The 21,245-nt window shown below is 53.7% G+C and overlaps 5 protein-coding genes across 5 annotated transcripts; 2 read left to right on the forward strand and 3 right to left on the reverse strand.

Moving 5' to 3' along the window:
- Positions 1–1,213: 1,213 nt before the first annotated feature.
- CH63R_05698 (uncharacterized protein) lies at positions 1,214–2,794 on the reverse strand (the record flags this gene model as incomplete). Its single annotated transcript, XM_018300673.1, has 4 exons — positions 1,214–1,677; positions 1,730–1,902; positions 1,959–2,482; positions 2,555–2,794. The coding sequence occupies 4 exons, from the start codon at positions 2,792–2,794 to the stop codon at positions 1,214–1,216; spliced, it is 1,401 nt and encodes a 466-aa protein (XP_018158523.1).
- Positions 2,795–6,536: 3,742 nt separating this feature from the next.
- CH63R_05699 (DNA excision repair protein) lies at positions 6,537–10,370 on the reverse strand (the record flags this gene model as incomplete). Its single annotated transcript, XM_018300674.1, has 1 exon — positions 6,537–10,370. One exon carries the CDS (start codon positions 10,368–10,370, stop codon positions 6,537–6,539), a length of 3,834 nt encoding a protein of 1,277 aa, XP_018158524.1.
- Positions 10,371–10,721: 351 nt separating this feature from the next.
- CH63R_05700 (LSM domain-containing protein) lies at positions 10,722–11,220 on the forward strand (the record flags this gene model as incomplete). Its single annotated transcript, XM_018300675.1, has 2 exons — positions 10,722–10,931; positions 10,990–11,220. The coding sequence occupies 2 exons, from the start codon at positions 10,722–10,724 to the stop codon at positions 11,218–11,220; spliced, it is 441 nt and encodes a 146-aa protein (XP_018158525.1).
- A 344-nt stretch (positions 11,221–11,564) lies between these two features.
- Positions 11,565–12,922, reverse strand: CH63R_05701 (Sphingolipid long chain base-responsive protein LSP1; the record flags this gene model as incomplete). Its single annotated transcript, XM_018300676.1, has 5 exons — positions 11,565–12,199; positions 12,258–12,441; positions 12,500–12,633; positions 12,735–12,792; positions 12,866–12,922. The coding sequence occupies 5 exons, from the start codon at positions 12,920–12,922 to the stop codon at positions 11,565–11,567; spliced, it is 1,068 nt and encodes a 355-aa protein (XP_018158526.1).
- A 2,876-nt stretch (positions 12,923–15,798) lies between these two features.
- On the forward strand, positions 15,799–19,709 carry CH63R_05702 (SET domain-containing protein; the record flags this gene model as incomplete). The annotated part of the gene is made up of 2 exons (XM_018300677.1): positions 15,799–16,575; positions 16,629–19,709. 2 exons carry the CDS (start codon positions 15,799–15,801, stop codon positions 19,707–19,709), a joined length of 3,858 nt encoding a protein of 1,285 aa, XP_018158527.1.
- Positions 19,710–21,245: the final 1,536 nt, after the last annotated feature.

Below are 21,245 nucleotides of genomic sequence, written 5' to 3' on the forward strand. Positions count from 1 at the left end.
TCAAAATCTGCTTATAGACTTACGCAGCTAAGTATCCCTCAAGTAGGTAAGCAACGTCAACTTGCATTCGCTGCTGACTGCTCCGCCATCCAGCCGATGCACCTGGGTCTCACGCTTCACACGGAGTCGCAGAAAACCACCAATCCCTGGAAGTGTAGAAACCACGCACGCTGTGTAGTTCACGATCTCGAACCGCTCAGATGCGAGCTTACCAAGCTTATGATGCCCCACCCGGCCCCCGAACCGTTGCGGACGCGCTCGGTCTATCAAGACAAGTGGGCCTGCCGCGCGCTTGGTATATGTCATTTTAGGCATGCCATTTGTCAGATTACGGAGGGATAACGGCTCGGACGTCCGCACACCACCGCAAACCGCGAGTCGCGAATGCACTTGAACCGCCATCGCCAGTTTACAAACAAGGCACGCGATCGTGGTTGTTCGGCGGTAACTTCAAGGCGGTCTGGGCGATTCTCGTTCTCGAAAAGCCCAGGAAGTTCCCTGTTCCTCATCCACCGATGATCTGTGATGATATGTCAGCAGAATGATAGAATACGTAGCTAGGTATAACAAGGTTTGAAGTGCGTTGTGTTATACGTGCTCTCCCCAGCAATATTACTAGAGCGACAGGCGCCATGAGCGGCAGTATCTGGGAGGCCGCAAACGTTGGGTTACTCTCGCCAATTTCACTTAATACTTGCTTCGCACTGGACGCGAATTGTCTTCCCCTAGTTTCATCGAGCAAACCACGGCGAGAAAAATCTAGAGCCTGGAGAGCGCCATCACACTAGACAGAATGCTGCACAAATGGCCGCATGTTGAAAATTTCCGCATGAATTGACTGCTCCTCTTCAAGATACCAAGAGAGGAGAAAACCCCGTCCTCCTCTGACCTATTCCATAGAGAAGAAAAGAAGAAAAAAGAGAGGGCACACTTTTCTTGGGCCGGGTATCTTCCGCTTTCGACGCCTAGGAGGCATGTTCGTTTGCAATGCCCCGAAGCCCCCAACGTGAGGCATAACTGATATATCCTCGCATATCGAAGAGAAAGACAAGGCAAGATGAAGAAAGAAAAAGTCGTGGTCGCGTCATGAGATGCCGTGAATCCAACGCAAGAAGCCCGCTTGACTTGGTCAAGTAAGGCAGAAATTGTGAAAGCCTCACACCATATGCAATCATGGTGTTTACCCAATCCCCAAATTTCGATCCAGAGCTTTTTAGGACGACAAAGCAAACAAGCTGACCTTGTTGGTCTTGCCGCCGACGCTCGCAGCCGAGAAGGAGTCAGCAGAAAGCCAGCTCTCCACCTGTGAGCGGGAGAGACCAGTGGAGAAGTCGACGTCGTTGTCGAGGACCTTGACTGAGACTTGGCCAGAGTCGCCATCAAGGACGACAGCGACTTTAATGGGCTCACCGATGGGACGGTCAAAGTAGTCGGAAGAGCCACCAGGGACGTTGGAGTGAAAGGTGGACTTGCACTTGGTGTCGCCGGGGGCAAGGACCTCGAGAACGTCAAGCTCCCCGCATTCGGGCCAGCAGGAGCACTTGTTGTATTGGGCCGTGCGGGGAATCCGGGCGTTCAGGAACCAGAGAGCGGACATATCTGCGTTGAAGCCAGTGGTGCCATCGAGGGGCATGTTCAGCTCGAAGAGCCAAACTGAGTCCTCGCCCTTGAAGCCGTCTGTAACATGTTAGCCCCGTCAGGTTGGAGTAGAGGTATGGACATGGCTTACGATAAGCAACGGAACCAGGGCGCGAGAAGCCACAGCTGCCATCATCGCAAGACTTGTCACTGGCGATGAGGAACTCCTGGTTCGACTTGAGGGTGACAGGGTTCAGGATCTGGGGTGAAGCAGCACCACCGGTGGCATCGGAATTCAAGTACGACAAAGAGTTGCCAAATACACTGTCTGCAGTCAGAACCCGGATAGGTATGATGGAATGCTTAGGCGTGGTACTTACTTGTCAAACTTGCCGGAACCCTGGCCGCCGTAGTTGCCAAGGAAGACGATGCCATCAGCAATAGCCTTGTCAGCGTTGTAGTAGCCAACTCGGGTGTAGTCACCAGTTGTGGTACCAGAGCTAGAGCCGGAGCTGGAACCAGCAGACTTGGAGCTGGCAGGCTTGGAACTGGCAGGCTTGACGGCAGCTGCGGGCTTAGATGGGGTGGGAGTAGGGCTGGGGGAAGCAACAGGAGGGACAGCAGGAGTGTTGACGGGAGGAGCAGGCCCAGGGGTAGGGCCATGCCAGTTGTTAAGCCAAGACTGGACAAGGCCATTGATTGTCGCGGTGACCCATACATCGCCGCGCTTCTCCTCGCTGTGCTCCTCCTCCTCCTCATGCCTCTGGTGCAAGTGATGATGACCGTGGTGACCATGGCGGCGGGCATGAGTGTGAGGAACAGCAGGAGACCGCTTAGCCTTAGGAGACAGGTTGTAGATGCCAACCTGCTTCAGGTTCATAGGACCACGGAAGACAGGAACAAGCTGGTAGTATGTGAGTACGTGCAAGAAAGTGTGTAGGTAAGACACGGATCAGCGCATTTATAAGAGACTTACCTCCTCATTGAAAGGGGCTAGGGGACCGGAAAAGGGGATATCCTCAAAGGTACAGGATCCATCATCCCCCATATGGTTGACAGCTTTGTAAGTGCCTGGATGCCCGACGTTGGAGTACAGGATCTGGTCGACAGCACCGCACCACCAGTTGCCGCCCTCCTCCTTGGCTGTGCCAGAGCACTGCTGAAGGGCCTGGCCAACAGCGGCCGAAGCCAGCATGACAACAGCAGAAGACTTCATGCTGTTTTTGTGTCTTGATCTGTCTGTGAAGATTCGCTTGGAATGAAGGTTGTCAAAACGAGATTGCTGGTAGACGTAGGTGAGTCTAATTGAGTATTTGACCAGCTTCAAAGAGAATCGCAGGTGGCTGGTAGGAAATGCGCTGGAATGCTTTGATGAAGTAGAGATATGGCCTAGAATGTTCTTTGACTCGGCTTGCGAGGTGTGACTGGCAGTGATGGGAGTAGTAAAGCACTCCCAAGAACTCTGCTAAACAGTGTGGTGTGGACGTGGTGGTGTCTCTGAATCAATGTTGTTTGGGTGTGAGTCGGGATGAGACCAAGTGTTGAGTGTGTGAATAAGGAATGACTGAGATAACAGATAATCTCTTGTAAGGAGCGACGATGCTATTCGAAAACCGGCAGATCGGAGTCGTGCATCAACACTTGTATCCAGGGGAGGGAGAGAAAGAAGAGGAGGCAAACAAGCTAGCAGGTGAGGGTGTGGGATGGCTACGTTAATAAACCAACCAACGGAAGCTAGGGAGTAGAGAGGAAGTGCATCTCGGGGGACAAGGTTGATGGAGGATGGAGAAGGTACCTAGGATCTCTGGCAGTGGGCTTTGGCCCCCAGCAGAGGGAGGATGGCTGGAGCCAGCAGGTGAGGGCCAAGTCACTCACTCCTTCCTTCTCTCTGGACCTTTGGGGGTGAATTTGACTCTTGATGCAGGGCATGGCAACGGATACCCACACACCTCCTTCCCTCCTTCCTACTTCGCTCGTCTCTGAGGGGGCTAGGTGAAGGGGTGGGTGGTTCTCTCTGGACGAAGAGTCCACCAGGAACAGAAGAAAGCCGTTGCATAATTGGACGACTAAAGGAAACGCAAAGGAGCCGACCAATCCGAATAATTGCTCTTCATGAAACACCGGCTTGGCCACACTGGGGAGGGGGCTGTACCTTGCAGCTAATGGCAGGGGCCTATAAACTCATCTAATCTCTCTCTCTTCCCCTCCCCTTCCTTGACCGAAGAGACTTGGGCTCAGCAGCGCGTTGTCAGCAGCGAGGGTACATCTCGTCGTTCCTGACATGACACGACACTCCCTTTCTGCTGCGGCGGTAGTACTTCTAATGTGAGTCCACCGTAAACGCCAAGGGCCAAGACAGCCCGCCGGGCTCTCCTCATTGAGGCTTGGGCAGAGACAACCAACCATCGTATGGCACGCCGAGCTGAGCTTCCTCGGCGTTCTGGGCTCTAATCTACAACCAAATTTGACAATCGAGGGCTGCGGCGCCGACAGACCCGTCGTGTCCCAACACGGCAACGACACAAGGGCGCGAACCGAATCAAGCCATACAAACTCATTGGGCGACGCCGGTCGAGATGGCAGATCAGCAGATCACCATGAAGAAAGGGACACGTCCCCAACTTCGCCCGCCGGTGGCCAGTGCTGAGTACTCACTGGCGTACGTGATTGTGGCTGGGACTTGATTGGTTGGGGTTCCCCAGGAAATCGTCTCTGCCAATCCTCATGTCTGCACAAACCACACAGTGAGCAGCTTGACGAATGCCAATTGACCACATTCACCAGACTTTACGCCTTGGCTTGCCAAATCACCTTCAGGTCGTCCAAGAACTGCACTACCCCAAAAACCCCGGCACCAGAGGGTGCCATCGTGGGCTGCCCTCGAACACCTCCCCAAATTCACACTCAGGGGTCGCCTACTGACGCATCCTCGGGGGTTTGGAAAGGGCAATGAGTACCCATGACAGCGCCGGCGCCCTTGTATCCGTGTGCTGGTTGACTGACCTGTGACGGAATCAAGTTTACCGTGAGTATGCGCCCGGTCGATGTCCAAGGTGTGCCCCCATCCCCGGCACTCAGTGGGGACGCTGGAGGAGTCGCCGACCGTCCGTGGTTCGTCCCAAGGCCCAGATCATGGATGCCATCCCAATCCCCACGCTCGTTCGACAAGAGCGGCCCATTCCATCCGATGGTTAATCGCGCAGCACGTTCCCTCTCGACAGGCAACATCCTGACGCTGCGTGCCGTTCCAGCCCATTTTCCGACGCCGCGGAAGAACGGGCTGGCCCTCTGCCTTTCAACTTTGCCATTGTTCTTGCTTTTTTCTTCCCACTTCGTTTTGCGATTCCACTCACAGTCTGCAAAAGTCACCGACGATTACTCCGATTCTTCTCATCAAACCGCAGCGTGTCCTGGCTCTGTTGATCCGATCTGGGTCCGTTCTCTGATATACGAGTCGCAACCCAGTCTTGATGGCCGGCAAAAGGGAAGGGGGGGGAGGGGGGGTAAAGAAAGTCTTGGACAACAACCTGCAGGACACCAAAAGGAAAACTTCCGAGGAGACAAAAAGAAAAGTCACGACACGGGAAAACCACTCATGTTGGTTCTCCACACATAAAACCCCTCGTTGCAGGGCATCGTACCACATAGCCGTCGTCTGGCATTGGCTCCTTCGTTGATCCGCGGGCCCAGTCGTAGGACTCGGTGCAATATGCCGCGTGGTGGAGGACAAGGCAATGTGGTTACAGCGGGCGCCCGCAGCCACGAGCTTATCGGGAGAGGACAAGTCAGCCGGCAGTTGATGACAAGCAGCTCGGAACGGCCTAAGATGGGTTGAAAAGTCACAAAATTTGTCGCCAACGGACCACGACTTTGGCGTTCGTTGTTCCTGCATTAGTTAGCGGAACCTACCCGAGAGTGACCGATTGGCTATCTGGACCTCCGTCGTCTGCAGCAATGCACACTATTTTCTTGCCATGGCGAATCCTCATTCGATCCGTCTGTCGCAGGCGGCCAGGCGGCCAGGCGGGTCAGGGCCTTGGATATGCCGGCACTCAGCCAATGATCTCGATACCGACCGAGGTCTTGCATCTCATGTGTTTCCAACTCCCATAATGTCGTGGATTCTTGGCCCGGTGGACTTGTACGGCCTGCGGCGCAAGAACCAACACGGGAAGGAACATGTCACGCTCGGGTTTCTCATACACAAAGATGGACCCCGCCACGTGGAAACATCCAAAGATTTTCTCTCCCTCCTCCAGCCCGATTGGCGTCGAGAACCAGTTTTTTCTCTTGCTGTTTCACACGTGCCCGCCTGGGGACGGAATAAGGTCGCACTCCACGAATCTCAACGTGCCTGAAAGTCCCTTTTGAAAAGCGGACTGGCAAATGCACATCCACCCACGTTCGCTCAACCCTGGCCCGCCACTTCAGCTCCACAGCCTTGCAGAAAACAAGACCTGGGGAGACTGCATAAGGCGGTCGTCTCGGCTATGTCCCGTTGACCGCATGTGACTCACGCCTTGCTCTGAGAATTCGCTCTTGGACAACAATGCAGGCGGGCCAGAAAAAACGAGAAAGAAAAAATTCCTCACTGAGCATTGTCCTCTAACCTTGAGTGATCGCCACAGCGGAGTTGCGATGGAGTCGTGGGTTTAGAAGCCAGTCAGGGAGGATGACTCGGGGCTCGTGACTGAGACCACGAGAGCCATGCGGGACTCCTACAGTCAACATGTCAATGGTTCTAAGGTAACACCTCGCAATGCTTCACAAGTACAAATTACAAAGATGCAACTCCGTCCCTAGCATTGATGGTGCTCATTTGCAAGGGGCCAAAGACTATAGCAGTCACGGCCACGGCCACGGCCACTGCGTCGACTCGACGTGAGCGGAGAAAGGGAATGGCCGCATATGCAAAGACTACCATCCCACTGCATGCTATGACGCCATTCACCTCACATCTACTCGGATGCCTTGGCCTTCTTCCCCCGACGGGCTCTCGTTTGCCGGACACCCTGCTCCGGCTGTCCTCCCTCAGCATCATCGACAAACTCGTCTTCGTCCTCACCAGGCACCGCAGTCCTGACTCTATCCTTTCTCTTCCCCGTAATCTTGGCCGGCGCCGCCGACGTAGAAGAGTCTTCCTGCTCCACGGCCTGCGCGCCGTTGGCGTTTGCCCTCAGCCTACTCACAGCGTCCGCCATCCGCTTGCTCGTCGTCCCCTTCTGCCTCGGCGCAAAGGCATCCCTCGCGCCAACGCCCACAGTACCCTCAAAATACCGCGTGATATTAGCCTGCGTGCCTTCAATGTCTCGCTTATTCATGTCTCGGATGACGGGTACGAGCACCTCGTCGGTGCGCTCCTTGCTCCACCCGATCGTCGCCATCAAAAATTGCCGCAGGCCTTCGAGGTCCGGCACGCCCCACTGAAAGTGTTCGGGGCTGCTGTCGACCTCTGGGCGGAGGTAAGCGTCCGTGACGGCCGGGTTAGGGAACCCCGTGGGGAGGAAGAGCTTCGTGGCCTGCGATTTGCGGAACTTACGGCGGAATGGTGACCCCGCGTCCGCCTCTTTGGGACGGTTGTTCATCTGCACGTCCTGCCACCATTCCTTAAACCTCTCAAGGCCGTCCTTGCCGGTGAACTCTGAGAGTATCTCCACGGCCGTAACGGGACCGACACCGGGCAGGCCCTCTGTGTAATCCGACCCCAGAAGTTGGGCGATGGCGATGAGCTGCTCACGTGACAGGGAGAGCTCCTTTTCGAGGTCCGAGCCGAGGTAGCACTCGACAAACTTGTTGCTGTTGAACATATTCTTGTAGATGCGCGTGCCGCCGAAGAGGAAGCAATCAGAGTCGTCAGTGACGATGCCATCCACTAGAGACATCCGCACGAGCTCTGCACACTGCGCTTCGGCCTCCATCGGCGCGGTGATGTAGGGGATACCAAAGAGACGGAGCAGGGCTTGGCACTCGGTGACCATGACCTGCGTAACCTCATCGGCGTCCCGGCGATCCTTTTTCTGTTGCGTACGAAGCGCCTTGAGTTCTCTCTCGTAAGCCTCTTTGTTCTCGCGCTCTGACTTGTTGTTCAGCTCGCTGGCAAAGCGGGCGTGCTCCTCCGCTTCCTGTGCGAGGTTGGCAAATAGCTCTTCATCCTCCGGGTCGCTAAACTCGTTATCGCTCTCGGCGAACACAGCAGCCTCTGCATCCTGCACAGGATCGCCTGCCGTATTGCGATCGTCCAATTGGGGCCCGTCCATGAGTTCCTCAAAGGTGAGCTCGTGTTCTTCTGTCGGGTTCTGCCGTTCTACATCGACAGTAATATCCTTCATGGCTGGTTCCAAAGAACCAGGCTTCTGGAGCGCCGCAGTACCTATGACATCTTGGGTTTCTGGTTCTGGGGAGTCGAGCACTTCCGTGACGGTGACTTCCATATATTCGCCGGTATCGTCCGGTCGGACGTCTTCGAAATCGGGTTCAGAAGACGGTGTGGACCTCCGTGACGCAGCATCTGCCTTCTCAAAGGGTGTAGTTGCTAATTCTGATTCCTTCTTCTTCGGCGACTCAAGTTGAGCGGTCGAGACAGTAGCCGTCGATGGCATTTCGTTGGCGAAACCAATACCCTCCTGAGAGGCAGCCAACTTCGGCGTTAGCGGCACGTCAAGTATCTCTATATCGCTATCCTCGTCATCGGACGACTGGATTTCGATGAGTTGGTTTTGCTTCTGGCGCTTAAGCCGACGTTCCTCTTCCAGGGCCGCCTCCCTGTCTTCTGTGTTGATCTCGCTGTCCACCTGTCGTTGTTGCTTTATCGATTCCCGAATATCCATGTTGTCCACCATCCATGGAGGCAGTGGCTTGGGTCGGTCTTCGGACGGCTCTCTCTCGAACCCGCCTTCATTGTTATCTTCGCCGGCTGGCTCTTCATCAACACCGTTTGCTACAAAGCCGCCGCCAAACTCGCCATCATCGCTATTCTGCGCTGGCTTCTGCGCTCTTTGCGCAAGCCCTTTCGCTGGCCCCATATCTTCAGGCTTCTTGGATTGTGCCTTTGTTGAGAAAATCGAAGGACCCCATGCGAGTTTAGGGAACGGCAACGGACCGTCGAAAGGGTTCTTGACGTTGGGGACTGACGGCTTCGGCTGGGCTCTTTTCGTCTGCCGGGACGCCTTCAGAGCAGTCTGCAGGTCCATTTCATCGTCGTCGCTGCTTGCACTGTTTTGCCGTCTCCTCGAGACGGCAGCCGTAGACCTATTATTGACAATGTGAGCCACCATGCGGCCACTCCTTGCGGTGATTGGCTTAAGCTCCTCGACGGCCTTTTGTTTCCAAGTCGGGGCATCCATTCCCACGTCTTCAAACTGTTCCTCTTCATCCGAGTTCGTTGCATCCTTGCCGTGCTGATTCCGTAAGGACATCGCTATTGCACGGTTGATATCATCCTCCTCTTCAGGGTGCATCCCCCTGTCACTTTGGACGTTGGACCGGCCTGGATCTTGTGTTTCAGGGCCATCGCCGCCAACAAACAGACTTTGTTCTTCCTCTTCGAACAAGTCGTCGTTGTCGTTGAATTCGGCCTCTCCTCTGTTGCCATGAGAGTGTTGGCTTTGAAGAGCCGTCTCTCGGGGTGTCATTCTGGCCGCAATCGACGACAATTTGGGAAGTCGGTTCAGGCCCTCGACTGGGACGTCTTCGAAATCGTCTTCATCAGACCCCTCAGCATTCTCCTTTTTCTGAAACTGGAAATCCAGGGCATCGACATCGATGGGTTTATGGGCCTCGCCCAGATCCTTTTCCTTGCTCACGACACCCAGCGCCCACCCGCCCTCCGCTCCGTCGTTCTTCACCAGGATGTACTCCCTGTCTTTCTCACCAGCAATCCTTCCACCGCCTGTCAAGGTAAGATCCAGGCCAGTCATGCCGGCTTCCTTCATGAGGCGCTGCGTCAGGTTGTTTCTCTCGCGAACCCTTTCGATCTGGAACCTCGAGAATGCCATGCGATCCGGGAACATTTCATCCAGTTGCTCTTTGCTCAATCCCAATCTGAGGCGGCTTCGCAATCTGGCTGCGTTTAGGATGTTGTATCTGTCTGCCGCAGGCAAACTTTGGAAGAACTCGCCGTCAAAATCGATCTTGCTGAAATCGTAGAGGTTGACATCCTCTCCATCGTGGAACTGTCGGGCATACTCCTCCAGCTCTTCGATGCTCATGATTCTGGGATCGTCCGCCTTGGCCATGGACGCGATGTCGCCGTCAAGTTCGGGCAAGTGGTACGCGTCCTGCTTGAAGAATTTCCGCGTCCGCTGTCTCTCCTGCTGGGACATGCCGACTTCGTCAACGTAGACAATCGTGTCCGCATCGGGTATTTCCTCCTGGGGCTCTTCTCGTTCTCTCCGAATACCCCTTTCCGCATCGCGCTTCCTCCTCTCGTCTTCCTCCTCTGCAAGCCGCTGCATCTGCACAGCGAGCAGTTTCCCAGCTGTGCGGACTGCATCTTCTCTGCGGCCCTCGCGGCGCTGCTTGCGGCCCTGAATCGTCTGGCGCTTGAGAGTCGGAGCGCCACCGTCGAAAACGAAGACGGGCTTGATGCCGAACCACAGGAGCTTGCAGATGCGGCGGAAGAAGCCGACGACGTGAGAGTTGCGCAGCGCGTTGCCCTCTTTGTCACGTACGGCTTTGAGAAACTGGTATATCCAGATGGAGGCGTCAACGGCGAGGCGCTTTCGGTTAAGAGTCGCGAGGTTCGTTGGGCGCGCGCAGGGCTGCACAACCGTCCAAAGGCCGTTCACACCCATGGCTGCGACGTAAGAGTAGTGTTGGTGCGGCAGCGTTGGGTTGTGATTCACGGAGGTTGGGCTCGGTGGAGATGATGGTTGCTGTGAGAAGCGCTCTTCTCATCTACCAAATAGCTATCGCATTTTGCGTGATAGGTGTAGCGTCCTGGTCTACTCGAAGGAATGCGAATCTCGAGGACGTCGTCTTGAGAGTCCTAGGGAGTGATAATCTTTGTGAGGAACGAAGTCGGCATTACAAGAAGCTCGCTCCAATGACGCGCCTGCCTCCACTTGAGGCGCTGTTATCGCAGCTTATCGATTGGGTATGTGCGAGAGCGGAGGGGCACGAGTCTCTGCACCGACAACCAATGTATGAGCGTGCAATGCGTCCCGAGGTGTGCCGTCATCTTCTTACGAACAACTCAAAGATACCAAAAGAGCAATGCGCATCATTGCGACCAAGGAGCTGCCATGGAAAAAGAAGAGGGAAGAGGTTTCTTGACCTCTCTTCTTAACAAAAACCTGCGCATCCTCGTCACTGATGGCCGCATGTTCTTGGGCCAGTTCAAGTGCACAGATCCGGTCAGTAACCCTGCCGTCCAATGCGAGAATGCTCTGCTGACGATCGAACCCGTGACAGGACCGAAATGTCGTTCTAGCACACGCCTACGAGTACCGTCAGCCGTCCGCGCAACAGCGAGCTGAACTATCCCGGCAAACCACCGATGGATCAGGCACCGTTACGATAGACATGACATCCCGGTATCTGGGCTTGGTGGTCGTTCCGGGACAGTACATCGTCAAGATCGAGGTGGAGGAGTTTGCAAGCCAAATCAGGGGTCAGAACCCATACGCAGATGTTGTCATTTAAAGACTCAGCGTCCGGGTGCTATAGGCCCAGGACACTCTGAATGAGAGAATTGGAGCTTAAGGAAATCATCATACAAGACAACGCAATTAACAATGTAATACATTGACATTAAAGCTACGAAAAGCACTGTTTTGCCCCATCAACGCTCCCACCCTATTCAATCATTGTGAGTCGACCGCGACCGGAGTACCGAGGCCCCAATCCCCAATTCCCAAACACCAGATCCCAACGCTATCTTACTGTTAAAGTTCACTTATTACTGCCATTACGAGCTTTACGCTCAATGTCATCTGAGACCAACGGGGAATGTGGGGACATAAACTTAAAGTCAATGCATCGTGCTCTCATGCCACGATGCTCTCGTGTTGACGTCCTCTGATTTCGCCATTCAAGCCGTCATCGGTCCCGGTGACGGAATGGTGAATATCATCATCCTCTTCCTCCTCATCCGTGTACTCCGCCTCTTTGTTGTGTGCAGGCGTCCATGACGAGTCGTCATTCAAAGGAGCATCCTGCCCGGACAAATCGTGGCCTCCCTCGGCACGCGCTCTGATGTTGTTCCTACGGCGTGTCGACAGAGTGCGCGCGCGAGTGGACAATTTGGAGGAAACGGCGGCTTGAGATGTAACCCAGCTGGTTAGGGCATCCTCACAATCCTGAATGATGGCCTTGCTAGCCTCATAACCGTCGTAAGCCGCACGAGTCTCGCCCGGGGTTACAGGTGTGTCATCAATGAGCTCGAGCAGATGCTTTCCGTACCCGGCGATGATAGCAACCTTCTCACAGTGTTCTCTCAAAGCGTCGAACTGATAGGTGTACGCGGCTTTGATCTTTTCGCGCGTGATGTTGGACAGTTGGGCCTCGGCAACCAGCGACTCGGCTTCGGCGCGAACAAGTTCCTGCTCGAGGACGACAATCTTGGGGGAGTTGGGCTCCTTGTATTTGAGCTGGGCAATCTGGTCGGTGATCTTTTGTTTACCTGTAAAAAGAAATTGGAATGAGTAAGGGGCAGATTGTAGGTACTGAGAGTTGCTTACGGTCTCGGCTCGGTTGTACCGAAGCCTCAATGTTGCGGATACTCTTGATTGTCACACGGTATTGGTCGTATCGGTCGACGTATTGGTCTTCAAGCTCACCAATCTCGTAGAGAAGAACGCCGAGCTTGTCGGTGACATCGGACACGTCTTCGTCGCAAGCCTCGCCCCATATTGAGAGTTGTTGCTGTAATCGAAGGTCAGAAGGCGTGTGCGGAAAGAGGTAGCAATTTTGAACAACGTACAGCCACTTCCATACGCTCTCTAGCCACTTGTTCAAGGCTGCGCATAACATTCTTCTCCATCTTCACCAACTGTGACAGCTTCTTGGCGAGGTCTGGCCCGAAAGCACCGGCAGACTTGTGGCGGAGGGCATGGCCTAAGCAGACTTGTCAGTCGAAACAACTCTTGACCAGGCCGCGCATCGTAGAACTGAAGGAGACAGAGGACAACGCCAAAGACACAGGTAGGACGACATACCAAAGCCACCACGAAACAGGCGACCGGACTTTGTGGTAGAGGGAGGCGGGGGAGGGTTCTACGGAAAGACAGACAGGCAGAGTCAGCATCGCGGTTGTAGGGAAAACCGATTGTATGTCGTGATGCGTTACCTGGAGTTGAGAGGCGGTGGGCGCTCTTGTCTGGCGCATGGAGTATGTGCGATGCATGATGGTTGACGTTGACGTTGACGTTGTTGGCGACAGTGAAGAGACGGCACTCGTGGGGAACGGTTGATCAGGCGTCGGAGAGACAGGCTTGGATACAGCGTTGCGCTTGGAAGCAGGGTGTCGTGGGGTGTGACAAGGGGTACTAACAGGAAGGGATCAAATGGCGGAGTAGATGAAGAAAATGGGGGGGGGATGCGAAGCCGGGTGTTTATATGTAGGCGCCGCAAAGGGAAGTTGGTAGCCTGCGTCTGCGATGTTGCGGAGGGAGTGACGGGACTTTGATTTGTGCTGAGGTGGGCTGAAAAAGGACGGACGACGGAGCACAAGGGTGCGCGCACAGCGGGAGGTTGGCTATGCGTTCCCCCCTCGGCTGATCTAGTGGCCTCCCTCCTCCTTAGTGCCTCATTCGCGCGGACGACGTCATCGGTCTGGTTAGCTCGTCTCTGGCGTTGTTCGCAGCGTCACCGAGCTAGCTTGGTGCCTGCAGAAATACTTAGAGAGAGAGCAAAAAATAAAACAACAGTAAGGTACGTGGTTAGGTACGTACAAAGCGACGCCCCAAACCAAGGTAGTCCGTTGCATTACTTTTCCATTGCCATCGTCGAAGGCTACGATCACAAGAGCTTCGGTCGTTGTCACTCACTTCCGCCCTCTTTCAGCTCTGGCCGGGGCTACGAGACTCGATACGGCCCGTCTCCGCCTTGGGGAAATTGAATCCCTGGCTGGCCGGCAGGAAGATCAAGAGCATCGGCCACCACGACAACAAGACGTACGCGAGGGCAACTCCCGCGCCCACCCGATGATTTCGCACAGCCATGATGATCGTCTTCCGGGATGGCGCCGTCTCTTAGAACCCTTTTCCCAATGTGGATTCTTGAAACAGACGGCTGGGGAATCGAATAACTCTTTTGGGACCGACTTGGGACGAGGTACAGAGCAAGCTTTCGATGCAGGCTGCAAGAAAGCCCTTTCAGCCCATGTCTTATCAATCCCTACCGTGATTACCCTTTCCCGGGCTATCTGCAGGTTCCGGCGGAGACACTCAACTGGCCAAGTGGGCTGGTCCATCTCAGCTTTTTACTGCCTTTTCACTGCCACCTGGTCGTCAGGACCCATCGTTCGCTCGAGGGACCTCTCGGCATCTTTGGGACATGGGTCAAGTCAGTTTTGTCGTTGCTCCCAAGGCTAGAGGGACTAACGTTGCTTTGCCGCCTGTTGGGTCCGCTGCCGTCTTGTCCAGACGATTCGAGACTAAGTTGACTGTGCTAGGTCAAGGAAACGAGCGATGATTTCATAGGTGTCGTCGAATTGCCAAATCGATCCTTCGCGCGACCCTTTTGTTGATCCAACCTTTTGGCCCCGACCATACGCCCCTTTGAGGCATGCTCATCAGACTAAAGCTATCCATCCGCTAGGAGCAGGCCATAGTCCAAAGACAGGGTTGAGATCTGACTTGGCACTGATTTTCCTTCCCGGATGCCCGCAATGATCATTGCGAGAAACTGATCTCTGCTCCGAGGCACGAACACCCTTGACCAACAGTGAAGTCTTTTATTTGACTTCGATACTCATCATCTTCAGGTAGCTGAAAGAGCCAGCGCTTCGTTGAATTTTCGCAATGAGCAGCGAAGCCGGTTGGATACAAAAGTTAAACCCGGCGGAACCCTAGGCTTTGCTCTCTCCGGTCCAACTCGCAGCGCTTGGATAGACTCTTGCGGTTGGGCCTCGTAACCCAAGACAAGAAAAGTATCGCGTATTCGTTCAGTTGCTAGGAACCCAAGAAAGGTTCGCAACCTGTCAAATCATAGGTGGTCCAAATTGCAAGGGGGGGGGGGGAGGATAGGGACAGAGAGAGTGGGCATTGCGGCTGCTCCGACTGCAAAGTGTTCAGCCATAATTACACATTTGTCATCCGCTGAGACCTGTGCAGCAACGCGTTTAAATGGTGGAGAGAGTTCATAAGGAAGCCGATTGGAAAGGATTGATGAAGGGAAAGTTCATTCTTAAGAAAGAACGAAAACAGATTTGCTGCGCATCGATTTCTTAGGTATCTATTAGAAACTCCAATTGTTAAAAGTCACCAGCGTATCCGCCAAACAAATAGGTACCTAGGTATTGTTACATAGGTCAATAGGAAGGGAGCTTATAGGCCTTTTTTCCTAATCATTTCGGAACTGGGTTGCTGTCGGGAATGAAACCGAGAATATGCGACTGGATTAGAAGTCGTAGTTATCTCTCCAGGTGCAGATGTCCACGACAAAAACCGGCAAGTAGACAAACGAGTTTCTTTTTCACATCAGTCTCGCAAGTACCTAGCCAGCCATCAGTGGCAACTCTAGGTACCTACCTACCTGGCTGGCTGGCAGTCAATCCACTCTGCCTGCACGGATTTGTATCGGGTGGCTCGAGTTGCAACCCCTGCTCCCCGCTCTTTTTTGGGTCTAGCGCTTTGCAATCTCTCTCCCTCCAGCTCTTTCCTTCCCTGAACGCGCTTAGCCTCGCAGTTCGCCAACGCGTCTCACAAGACCTATCTCACCTCTTCTCTCACCATCGACCTCATCCCAGTGAGGCGACTTTGGCGGAAACTCACGCATATATCCATCCTCGTTCATCCCTTGCACCCCTCCTCTCCCCCGGATCACGTGTGCACTACCATCGCTCGCTCACTCGCTGCGGCCTGGCGTGGTAGTTTCTTGGCCAATGTTTACAGGCTTCACTGACGCTGACCACGGGGACGAGGACATGGTGAGCGACCGTGTCTGCGTCCGTGTTTGCGCTTGCAAGTGAGGGGGACATTGCAACCACCATAGGCTGAAGAGAAGGCTTTCGCTGTCGCCCCTTCCTCCGCGCCTTGCGCCTACCTGCTCTTACTCGACATGGCTCCCTTCCTCGCCGGGACCGACCGGCGCGCTCCTACTCAAATAGGACCCTACAACGACTACGCCATTTTTCGCCCCGTCCGCGACCGAGTCACCCCAGACGGCGCTCAACCCGGGCCTCGTCCTCACACTCACGGGAAGTCTGGGAAGAGGTTCGATTTCGTCGACTTGACCGTCAACTCAAGCCCGCTCTCACGCCCACAAAGCCATCGCGGTCCGGTGGCCGATCGCGCGTCCCAGGCTGCAACCAAGGTCGAGGACACCCAAGCTCACCCGACCTTTTCACCAGACGCCGCACACTGCCTTTCGGACCCCAGTGGCGGCTCAACCGCTGTTTCCAGCAATGCAGCCTCGGTTCTGGAACCTTCGCCCCCGCCCGTATCAATCCAGCCCTCGGTCTCGTCAATCGACCTCGACGACAGTCTGGATGCTGAGATGCCTCGACCACCGCGGCCCGAAGGCTTCCTCAAGGCCCCTCAGCAGTTGACGCCGCCCTCGTCCAAGCGCCCGTCTAGCTACCAGTCCCCCAGGAATGGCGCCATCACCAAGAAGCAGACGCCGAAGAAGGATATCCCTGATGTCCGTCAGTTGGCCGCCTTGCTGAAGGATTGCTCTGCCGACATTGGCAAAGCTCATGCTCAACTGTCTCTCTACGCTCTCAAATCCACCAAATCCATTGAAACACGTGTCAAGACCGGTTTCGACTTCTTTTCCAGCGTCAAGATTGTCCCAGTTGAAGAGCAAGAGGGGACGACCATGTCTGTTAGAACCAAGGTCAGTGCAGTTGACTACGTCCTCTTGAAGGATTAACACTGACCTTTCCATAGCAACATTTCCGTGGGAGGAAGTCGGACCAAGCCAAAACTGCTCACTATGTGCCAGTCTGTGTCAAGTCTAACAAGCCTGCTGTGCCCAAGTATCGGTTTCATCACACAGAAATCGCCAAAAATTTTCTATCTCCCAACTCCCTGCTCAAATTTGTGCCTGTCATTCGAGATCTTGCGCCCGAGGAAGAGCGAAAATACAACACCTGGTTAGGGGAGTTGGAGAGAATGGACGAAAGCTGCGGTTTCAAGACCCTAGGAAGCCGCGATCAACGAGTCAATCGAACCATCAAGAAGGAGAGGACTGCCACCTTGTCACTTTTTCTGGACTCGTGGCTCAAAAAGCTTGCCATCGACAATTGCAACCGAGCCACCTTGATCCGCCACATGGCCAGCTCAAATTTGGATGACGCCATCACTCCACAGCAGAAGACGAGCCTTGTAAATCTACACAGCGACGATTTCGTAGCCGCTACTCCAAGAGCCCTCAAAGCAGCGCGAGTCTTCACAGATGCCTTTGATCAGGTCTTCTACCACGGCGGTCCCCAGAACATGGGCATCTTGCTGTCAGATGTCCTGAAGCTCGACAAGTCCGTCGATGAAATCGTCGAAACCAAAAAGACGGCCAAGGTCGGTCAAGACGACGCCGACAAGGTGGATTCTCTCGAGCACTGGATCGAAACGCATACTGTAATGGGATGCCTTATATGCTACAGCAACTCTTGCGAGCACGGAGACTACAGCCTGGAAAATCACAAGCGCAATTTTTCCATGGACTGCATCGGAATGTATGGGCGGATGTTCTCCGCAAATCGCGTTGTGTCTTCCACAAATCCGGTCGAGCATCCACCAGCTCCACTTCCATGTGAGCGACAATGCTACCGAATCTACGGCGTTGGCGGCTCCGATGCAGAGTCGAGGCCATGGACTGAAGACGAAACGTTTTTGCTGCGCGGTCTCTTCTCCATTCTGGATCACAATAAAGTCCAGGTTAAGGCTGAATGCGCCACCGCAGAGATTCTTGACAGAGACTGTTGCGATGTCCATCGTCATTTGCAATCCCTCGACATCAACCTCCCGCCCATCACAACGATTGATCGACCTAGACCCAAGAATCTTCCTTGGTACGATCGCAAAAAGAAGATGCTCCTCGGCGACTGGCAGGATCACACCAATTCTCACGATACAAAGGTGCGCCCATCCAATGATCCGTGTCATCACGAAGGCCCCTGCACCGCCGAAAACGGGTGTCCCTGTGTACTCAACGATGTACTCTGTGAGCGCTTTTGCCGCTGTACGGAGGACTGTTGCGCGTACAAGTTCACTGGTTGTGCCTGCCACGCCAGCGGCAAGACATGCCTTCAGAAGCAGAAAGAAGGTCGGCCTTGCATTTGTGTACAGCTGAACCGCGAATGCGATCCTGACCTCTGTGGAACCTGCGGCGCTCTCGAACGTGCGGACCCTGCGAATCGACACGATGCAGCGCTCTTCCAAACAGGCTGTCAGAATATTGCCATTCAGCGAGGCGTCAGCAAAGCTGTTGTGCTCGGCAAGAGCCAGTTGGAAGGCTGCGGCTACGGTCTGTTCACGGCGGAAGATATTGCCCAGGACGAATTCGTCATTGAATACACCGGCGAGCTCATCGTTGCGGATGAAGGAGTCAGGAGAGAGGCCAGACGCGGCGAAGCTTTCTCCATAGAGAAGAGTACATCGTATGTATTCAGTCTCTTGGACTACGAAGGCATCTGGGTCGACGCTGCTATTTACGGTAATCTCAGCCGCTACATCAACCATGCTGTAGAGAACGCCAACGTTCAACCGAGCATTCTCTACGTCAATGGCGAATTCCGTATTCGATTCACTGCTACTCGGAGTATCAAGGCTGGTGAGGAGCTCTTCTTCAACTACGGCGAAAACTTCCCCAATCTCACGGAAAAGATGATCAAAGAAAAGGCAGGCGATGGAGATGAAGGGGAAGAAGAGAACGTCGTGTCAACAAAACGCGGACGAGGTCGCCGGCAGCGGGCAACAAACGGCTCCGAGAAGTCAGCCACACAGAGGCTTCCAAAGGCAAAATTTGCCAAAAGCGTTAACACGGGTGCTCGCAAAGAGGCGCCCAAGGTGGCGGTGGACGATTACGAGGTTTTAGCTGACCTGGACCCAACGCCCGCTCCGAATCGGAAGCGGAAGCGAGCTGCAAAAAGTGACGATGAGGATGAAGAGTTTCACCCCTCGTTGGAATCCGAGGAGAATGCCGAGGTGCGAGGTGCGGAGAAGCGGGTGTCAACATCTAGACGGCGAGGTGGTATCCGCCGCGTGAGGTCGATGGGTTCCATTGTTCCATCGGATTCGGAGGGCTCGACGAAAACAACCCCTCGTGATAATCGTGGACCCGGACATTCTTCTGGCTCACAGACTGCTATTGGTCCTCAGCTGACAGCCAAGGGTCTCGAGATTTCTACGAAGCCAGCGAAGGGTACATCGCCCCCCAAAAAACGTCGCGGCCGCCCACCCAAGATCCCTCGTCCGCCTAGCCCAGTTGTGGCAGCAGGGATAGAGGTTGAACACGGCGAAGATGTGATTCGAGCCAACCCGAGCATCGTCCGGCTTCCAGAAGGCGAACACGATACTGTCCCATCCGGCTTGAACCAGGCTCCCAGGTCTGCTCGTGGGCGCAAGATCATGGCGACTGACCTCAGCAAGTCGATTGAAGATGCAATGGACGTCGATGAAGATGAGCCAGAGATTAACGTAACCCCGACAAAATCTCGAGGCCGAAAGAAAGTTGAGGCCCAAGGACCATCGCGTTTTGGGCGTACAGCGCGTCACCCGCCCACCGAATCCGGCGCTGTCGTAGACTCGGACGACGAGCCCTTTACTCTGAGCTCAGCATCCAGACGGAAGCGCACGCAGAAGCAGGTTTTGGGCCCCTTGGAGAACAACGATAGCGAGTCTAGCTATAAGGTGCAGGGCGCTGGTACAGACTCAGATGATGACGACGAACCCATCTCTTCTCTCGATCGTTCTTCCAGAAAGAAGAAACTGCCAGCTCGGTTTCGGTCGTCATCATATGAGGAGGACTAAGGGTTTCAACTTTAAACGCTTTTGACAGGAAGCAAGGGACATGTCTATCGACCAATATCCCACAACGGCGACGTATGAAATGACGGAGGGTATCATCGGGGGAGGTTATTCGCATTTGTTTCTTGCATTCACAATCAGCATACAGTTGGCTGGTTTCGCCAGTCCCCTACACATATTTCAGTTGCGCGTGAGAAATCGGTCGGTTGGCCGAAGATGTATATATTTGCTTGGGCGCATTTAGGAGTACAAAGCATCCATCTACAGTTTCGTGCCACTCGTGGGACGCGCTGGTATAGTGCTTTGCCACGACAATACCAATAATTTCCAAGCACTACATGTCATTTAACACCTAAGTCATGGGACGTAGTAGTGACTCGTCTATCTTGCAGGTTCTGTTTTTGGTCCTGACAACACAGTTGACTATGAGCTGATCTTATTTGTTTCCTTGCTGTGAAACACAATCTCTCTCTTTAGCCCTTGTATGTTTTGTTGCTTTATCTAAGCTAGTCTGAAGTTTAAAGTTACTCGAGATCTAGACATTTTCAAAACCTGACTCACTATTTAGCATACCGCCATTGCTAAAGCAACCTAGGCAGAACAGCCCGTTCTTTGCCCCATAAGATATCAAAGCTAAAATCTTTAGGTTCGAAAAAATCATTGAAACGAAATTTCGTCCTGAACGCAGTATTAACCCTTACTTAACGAAGTACGCCATCTAGGAGTTCACTTAGTTAGACGTCTTATATACATTTCCTAGTAGTTAAAGAAAAATAACGTTAGGTTATTTAAATAATAATACGATGATGATATGTTTTTTCCTTTCTAAAATAAAAAGAAGTTTTCATCTTCTGTATACAGAGTTACTGAAACTTGTTTACATTTTAGCAGCATATACTTCTAGCTGCTCTTAGTGATGAAGCTAATCATTAGGCAAGTCACGACTACATCCTCCCTGGCAATTGATTTTCAGTGTTTCATATTTCACGCTTGAGCGCAGCCGAAGTTGGCAAAGTGGCCGTCAATATAGCGAAGACAGTTAAATGTTTTCAGTCTTATAGGAACGGTTGCTAGCCTCTAGCATGTCAGGCCATTCAATGTGAAAGAAGAGGAATTTCGAACGGCCACGTATTGCGGCATCGGCGCCGGTAATGCAATAAATTGCCAAAGGTCTCCGTGCCATTAGTAGTTGCGAAGCCAAGCAACTCTAGGCAATACATCCAAGTTACTGTTATACTACGCTGTTTGAGGACGAACAGGGTGCTAGAACCAAGATAGGTTGTAGGATACGTAACACTATGCTCTTAGGCCTGCAGTGGCCTTCATTACAATTTCCAGCTCTGCGTCGAATGCAGTGCCCCTTTTCTTTCCAATACGGGTCGCCAAAGAACCCAAAATCGTCACAACTGGTTGACACGCCAAACCCGTCAGGCATTGCCACATGAGTTTAGCTGCCTTCTCATGCCAACGATGTGTGCACTGATCTCTATCTTGCCATCAAACAGAAGCAAGCAAAGAGCAACAGGAAATACAGACAGC

This window comes from Colletotrichum higginsianum, chromosome 4 (assembly GCF_001672515.1).
Source record: "Colletotrichum higginsianum IMI 349063 chromosome 4, whole genome shotgun sequence".
NCBI lineage: Eukaryota > Fungi > Ascomycota > Sordariomycetes > Glomerellales > Glomerellaceae > Colletotrichum > Colletotrichum higginsianum.